This window comes from Pelecanus crispus, chromosome Z (assembly GCF_030463565.1).
Source record: "Pelecanus crispus isolate bPelCri1 chromosome Z, bPelCri1.pri, whole genome shotgun sequence".
Taxonomy (NCBI): domain Eukaryota; kingdom Metazoa; phylum Chordata; class Aves; order Pelecaniformes; family Pelecanidae; genus Pelecanus; species Pelecanus crispus.
This window is the reverse complement of record NC_134676.1, coordinates 32733460-32740467: the sequence shown is the minus strand read 5'-3', so window position 1 is coordinate 32740467 and position 7008 is coordinate 32733460. Positions and strand designations below refer to the sequence as shown.

The 7008-nt window shown below is 36.5% G+C and overlaps 1 protein-coding gene across 5 annotated transcripts in view; it reads right to left on the bottom strand.

Annotated features, from left to right (window-relative positions):
- Positions 1-248: 248 nt before the first annotated feature.
- Positions 249-7008, bottom strand: part of UHRF2 (ubiquitin like with PHD and ring finger domains 2) — a 92672-nt gene continuing 85912 nt past the window's right edge. For 2 of the 5 annotated variants that reach the window (XM_075727185.1, XM_075727188.1), the window contains exons 12-16: positions 6491-6628; positions 5550-5673; positions 4980-5143; positions 2916-3014; positions 249-1355 (exon numbers count right to left, since the gene is read on the bottom strand). In XM_075727185.1, coding sequence (XP_075583300.1) covers positions 1209-1355; positions 2916-3014; positions 4980-5143; positions 5550-5673; positions 6491-6628 — 672 coding nt within the window. In that variant the 3' untranslated portion in view covers positions 249-1208. Of the gene's footprint in view, positions 1356-2915; positions 3015-4979; positions 5351-5549; positions 5674-6490; positions 6629-7008 lie in introns of those variants that run through there. The other 3 variants (XM_075727186.1, XM_075727187.1, XM_075727189.1) reach the window with 3 other exon arrangements.

Here is a 7008-nt window from a genome sequence, read left to right as displayed (position 1 = left end):
CACAGTAGCTACACAACAGCCGCTGCTATAGAGCATGTGTGAGCCCACGGATATCAATGTCAGGCTGGGGTTTTTTTTCTAAATTAACAATGTTTTTTTCATTGAGAAATGAGTTAAGGAATGTAAAGCCTCATGTCTGAACAATAACAAGCCCACCTAAAGAAAGCATTTAGTAATCTGAAAAAAAAATTTCTATAAAAATGTTATGATTTAAGTAAGTGGATAATAGTAATAACAAAATTAGCAAATTTTCTGAATCATAAAATATTTAATAAGGTATATTTTGGGGGGGATATATTGTATATAAAATTTCAGATCACAATATGAAGCGATTTGAACCCTCTCCAAGCTAGCACTGCCTTCAATGCTGTGTAGATGTATTGCCACTGATACAAGACCTACTAAAAGCATACAGTTTAACTAATACAGAAGTGGCTTTTTTATATGAAATATTTTTTACACAACTAGAGTGTCTTGAATACCCTCTTTAAGTGCAAAAAACACAGATCACTTTACACTAATGCAGCAACAATGCATTCATATTGTTCTCATTAGTCATTAGTAGTCAACTTGCATAAGATACAAGAGAAGCACAATGAAGCTCACAAAAATAGACTAAAAATCAGCCTGTTCTTGCAAAAAAATACAGCATAATGGAAGAAAAAGACAAAAAAGGATTATGCACACCACAGAATTTGCTGTTCTTTAATCCAGCTGGCTTAAGTGCTGTTTCTGTTTTTTTGCTGTTTTTTGTGGGTTTTTGTTTTGGTTTGGGGTTTTTTTTGTAAATCAAACCACATGGACCAGGCACAACTAATATTCAGGAGGCAGTGTGTAGCTAAAACTTCACTAACTTTTTGTCATCCCCACAATTTATTTTCCTCTGTCCTGAGGTAGTTACAAAAAAACAAATCATAAATTAAGCATCAGCTAGGCCAGTAAGAGCTGAGGCTTTTTCTTTTTTTTTTTTTCCTTTAAAAACTATTTGTTAACTGGCCAAAACTACCCTTGATGTTAAAAGACAGCTGAGAATTAGAGTTCTCACTACACCAAAAAGATGGCTACGAGGGGAAGAGGGTTAGCTGCTTCAAAATGTGACAATATATTGAGTCCCATCAAGCTGGCTGGTCCACTGTTGAATTTCCCATGTTTATTCTCCTTTACTGTCTATAAAGTCACTGGGAGAAGTACGGAAGGATCTGAGCACATCATCGTCCTTTACTGTAACCAGGGAAGAACTGGTCCAGTAGTGTCTGCAGTATCTTGTTGGGAACCATGGTGTAGCCCTTTCCCAGGTCATAGCGGCAGGCGGGGCAGGTGAAGACTTCAGCTCTGAAGGAGCGCTGTAAACAACTCTAGGACACACAGAGACAGAGAAGTAAATTGTGAGAACTTTGGTTTTGACTGACAGCTTAACCAGCAAAAACTAAGGAATCACTATAAACCAAAGACGCAATCTGCTATACTACCACAAAAAAGGAAGTCACTACCAAGCCCTCTGGCACCCACCTCTGCCTCTATGACTAAAATGTCCTAACAAAGGAACTCTGCTCTGGGCTGGGATGTGAAACATTGAGCTTGGGAGGAATTAAAACAAATAACTACTGAGACTTGCCCTTCATTTCCACTAGTGCCCTCCTGTGAATCAGCCACGTCTGCAGCTTCCTTCTAGCTTCCTGGTTAGATTGCTACAGTTTTCCAGACCTTCATTTCAAGAGGAAGGTAAGTATACCAGCTATATTGTTTGAGTAACAATCTCCATCTGCCTCATCAAATGACATTCAGTTAAGCCTTAAAGACATATGTAGAATAATACAATCTCTAACAGATTAGCATCAGTGCTGCCCTCCTTACTATGTTACCACAGGCTGCAGATAGCCCAAGCATGTGAGCTGAATATCAGAAATTTATCAGGGCAGATCTGTGCCCAAACAGCAACAGCAGCTTACTATCAAACTATTCTTTACAACTTTAACTGGATGTTATTTTGTATTCACAAATATTTACTGACATCTTGAAATTCTGTGCTTTCTCAGTTTGTTGCCATTCAGCTTTCTCTTCACCATGGTTTTCCAATTTCCATAATTCTAAATATTAACCCCTTCATAATAGTTTGTGTGTTTTTAAGGAGCCATAGTCATTCTATGTGTGCAGGCCATCCATAGCAAGACAGTGATTTTTACTGGAGTGATATCTTCTTGAACAACAAACTCACATTATCAGATATTGTACTAGGATGATAATAGTCTGAGTCCTTTGAGGCTCCTAGGCAGAAATACTAGGTATGACAGGCACAGTTCAAATATGCACAATTCAGCGCATGATTCTACACACAATCGTGCTACAAAAACTAACTCTAGTACAAACTGGACTCCTAACTCCTTACATTATATCCAACTGATTAAGACTTTAAGATACAGAAGTTATAAATTTACTTCAGTGGCCCTCCTACCAAACATAAACAATGCCAATAATAACAAGGTAACATAAATTACTGTGAATAAGCCCAAATAATTTTCTTGTATTTACCCTGCATCCTTGTAACAACTCTTAATAAGAGTGTTACACAATTATAAAATCTGGTTTTTTTCCTTAACTATGTAAAATAAATTACTGTTACTGTACCAACATCTAGCTCTTGGGCCAAACCAACTCCTAGTGTAATTCCACTGATCACAAAGGAATGACAATAATGGTAAACTTCACTCATTATGTCTATCAGGAACTATACTAAACATACTTCCACTCTTTATTACATAAAATTAAGCTCACAGAGCAATCACTGAATGCAAACTTGTTTCATGTTTTTGCTTGTTTAGGCAATAATTATTGTATTTCTAAAACACATATGGCTTTGGTGACTGGTGTCTCAGGGGCAAGAAAACAGCCCAGAGCAAGACCGAGTTTATTCTTACTTTACAGACGTTGTGGAGGCACTCTGTTGTCACTGGCTGGTAAACCAGCTCCTGGCAGCAGACACACATAAAGGATTGTTCCAGTTTCTTCAGAAAATTCTAGTGTAGGGCAAAGGAATAAAAAAGACAAACTCTATTATAGTTCTCATAAATGCCACTTATTACATAAAGATGATGAACCTCCAGAAGTTCTTAAGTCCTCCATATCCATAACTGCAGCTTTCTGAAAGTAATCAGGAAGCAGGTCCATAACTGCTTAATTTCCCTGCTCTTCCAGAAATCAAAACACTAATGTTTTAAAGATTATTTACTTGTTTGTATGAGTATTGTTATAAACAAAATGAAACAGACCAGAGGGCCTCTAATGCCTGATTCTTAGTATAGGTCAAAAAATTTAGTAATTGGGTTTAGTAACTGCTGATAGAAATTTGCATGTCCTTGAACGATCTCTGTTTCTTTGCCAAGGGAACTTCTCTTCTGCTAAGAAAGCCAGTTCTACACCTCCTCCTGTGCTTATGGGTTATGGCTAGCTTAATGGCTGCTTCTCTCCTCAGGCCAAGTTCTCTGCAGAGTGTAAATCAACCTCCCTGTTTTTTAAATCTTCTCAGGGCACCTCTGAGGAACCTCAAGATACATTTGTGGCAGGTGTTTCACACACACAAGCATGCTTATCTCTGGCATGTCAGTGATCTCCAAATATCTCAAGAATACAAGCTTGGGTATTTATGGGTAATCAAAATACAGTTCTTTGTAATAATTTTTAAAATACCAGATTTAACTTAAAACACATTTTATTTACTTAAAAGGGAAAGTGGTTGTTTCAAGCAGAAAGCTTTATATCTTCACAGTAGCAACCCAAAGCTACCACTGATTCCCATTGCCTTTAGTGGCAACCAAATGGAAATCTTACCAAAATTATGGGTAGGAACCTGTAGAAAAATGACTTCTCAGTAATTCAACCACTTTTAAATTTCAGGTTTCTCCTTTTTACAAACACGTATCTCTACTGCCTGTCATCATGCACAATTTTAAGAGCTGAAATTCCTTCTAGTCATTACAGACACCAGATAGAAGACAGGTAGCAACGAATAACTTTACACTATAAGTTCCTACACAAAGACAACTGCAGCAGCATTAGAGCAAAAATTAGTACTGTAAGTGGAAGAACAGAGACTTACAGATGTTTTTTTCTGTTACAGAAGCATCAAAAGCAAGCCACTGGTAATTCTCAAATAAACTAATTATGTATGTCCATTTTTAGATATCCATTTCCCAACCAATGGTTTGTTTTTCACTGACTTGAGTTTTATCAAGTTATTTTAACTTCTTAGTGCCTTGATTTCTGCTGCAAAACAGCTAAAATAACTATGAACTTGACATTGGTAATACTAATTATCACTGAAAGACATAATATTCCAGGAGATATTCCTTTTATGCACTTTTTTTTACACTACCGTCTATAGTTTCTTCAATCTTGAGCTATTCTTACTGTTTTCTTGACATTTAGGGGGAAGAAAGTATTTTCTCTCTTACTTAAGGTTCCCTCTCTAAAGAGTGAGATAATCTAGATTTGGATGAAAATATTTTCATTTCATATCTAAATCTGAAGATGACAGTACTTCTATCTTCTTAAACAAAGCAGGCAAGCTGTATTTTCTGTCATAAAACTATTTTCTGTCGAAACAAAAAGTAGTAACTAGAACCATCTTTCTTTATGTCTGATTTCTCACATCAGCACAGCACAAAAATACATCTATCATTTCAGAGAAAACATGCTCCCTTCAAAAATGAAAAGAAAAAGAAAAGCCACTTCTAACTTCAAAATACTTTTTGAGCAAGAAAAGATCTCTATTATGTAGGTGTAAACCAAGCCATCAATAGCAAATTGTATAAGCGAGGATTATTTTCTTGAAATCAAAGTCTTACAAATAAAAATAATGCTAGACATTGTCTGTATTCAGAAAAAGTTCAACAAGCAGATTAGGTTTTAAGAGTGACTCAAGATTTCTCCTTACAGTCTAAAGAAAAGGTAAACATTAAAAATTATGCATGCAGCAAACATACTGGTCCTTCCTTAAGAGAAGCAAGTACTTCATCCCACAGTTTCTGGTTCATACAGTCTTCTCTAATCAGCCACTGCTGCTCTTGAGTCAGCTGGAAAGCCTCTCCTTTCCCTCCATCTCCCATCCTCATGGCTTTGGGTGTATTCGTAGGTTCCTCTATACCTGCTTAAGATTATGACCATCAGACGCAGTAACAACAGAGTATTAGTCTGAACTAATAAAAGGGGAAGACAAAACTGTTTCCAGAAGGCTCAAACATGGATCACACTCATGAAATGCGACAATCAAATCCCTACTCCAACTCATGCTGTTCAGCATTGTTTTGGACTGCAGCACACAGTTGCACAGAAGACTCTTCATTTTTCTACAGAGCTTAAGAGAAAAAAACCCCGTAAGAGTAGAAAATACAGTAAGATCCCTACACTACTACTTAATTACAGAGCATGTGCTTATCAATTTACATTAGTATTCCAAATACCTTCACACTTCCGCAAAGTTTTCATGCTACTGGCTTAATAAACCTAACATGACAGACTTTGCTGATGAATACTAAAAAAGTGAAAAGAAATACCATCATCAATTGTCCTTTTCTGGTTTCCATTACTCTGGCTGGTTGGCTCCTGTTTCACAGTTTGCTTTTTAACCTTATCTTTCTTCTCCTTACTAGCCATGGCTTCCAAATAACCTTCTGGATACTAAAATAAAAAAGCATTGATTTAAAACAAAACCCACTGGCATACAGGAATCCCCAAATACCAACAAGACTAATTTCTGAAAGACTTTAAAACCTTATGACTACATATTGAAATAACTACAAAATAATTTTAAACCCCTACATGATGGAGAAAACATTTAAATTAGTTTCTGTTATTAAGAAAGTGTAGTCAAGTCAAAGAATCTAATCCAGACTGGGTTTATTAAAAGGAACCTGATATCTGTACCTATGCCCTTACAACTACACAAATTAGTTAGGCCAAGTTGAAGATGATGGTATGCTCTAATATATACTATTGCCTCACTGAGAAAAGAAACAGCATGTTAATTCTTTCCATCTTTCATGGATTCTGCAACGCCCAAGTCCTCATGGGTCACTTTATTTCTGTGCCTGAACTACACTACCTATACAAACTCCTCAGTCACATGGAGAGAAAAATACATAAAAATGCAGAGGTTTTTCGATTTCTCAGACAGACTCAGCTATAACAATAGACACTTGTAGAAATTCTTTCCAGCTTAAGGATTACAAAACTGGATTCAAACTCTTAATTTTCCATCCATATATGCAAACCAATGTACTGCTAAGGCAGAAAGCTTCATCCACCGTTCCTTCTGCTGTGTCAGTATTACAGGATTCTTTCAGTCTGCAGGTAATCTGTAGTGGTTTTTGGCATTAAATCCTGCCACAGTGAAGTACAAGAAAAAAAATGGGGCTTTAATTTAACTGATTTCTATTTCTGGGATTTGTTTACTGGAACTGAGAATAAAAAATACTCTGCAAGTCCCGATTCGAACCTGTACGCTCAGACCCAGTTTCTTTGACCGCTCCATTCCTTCCGAAGTCCAAGGTGCAGGCTCAATGTCATCTCTCCTCAGAAGATAGCGCCAAACTAAAAATCCGCATTTTCCAATTTCTGGCCAATATTTCACCACCTAAAGAACAATATAAAATTACTGCCTTTTATCACAAGCCAAACACATGCATATGGTCATACTTTAACTGTTCAAGAAGAAATGAGAAGACTAAGTTATACATTACTATTATACACCAGCTCTTCTGTCAGGTGTGAAATTTTGATAAACTCAGTGGTCTTAAAAGGCACACACCTTTATTTCAGATGCTGAGAAGTCATTAAACACACAAAAAAGCTAGGATACAGTTGGAAGGAATGAGGAAATAATTTGATTTCCAGGGATGACTATGACTCAGTAAGCACATATAAAGTAGCCTACATATTCAACTTCATGTAATCTACTGTGGATTATGTTCTGTTATCACTGCTCTGAATAATTTCATTTCAGTTTTTTGCAGA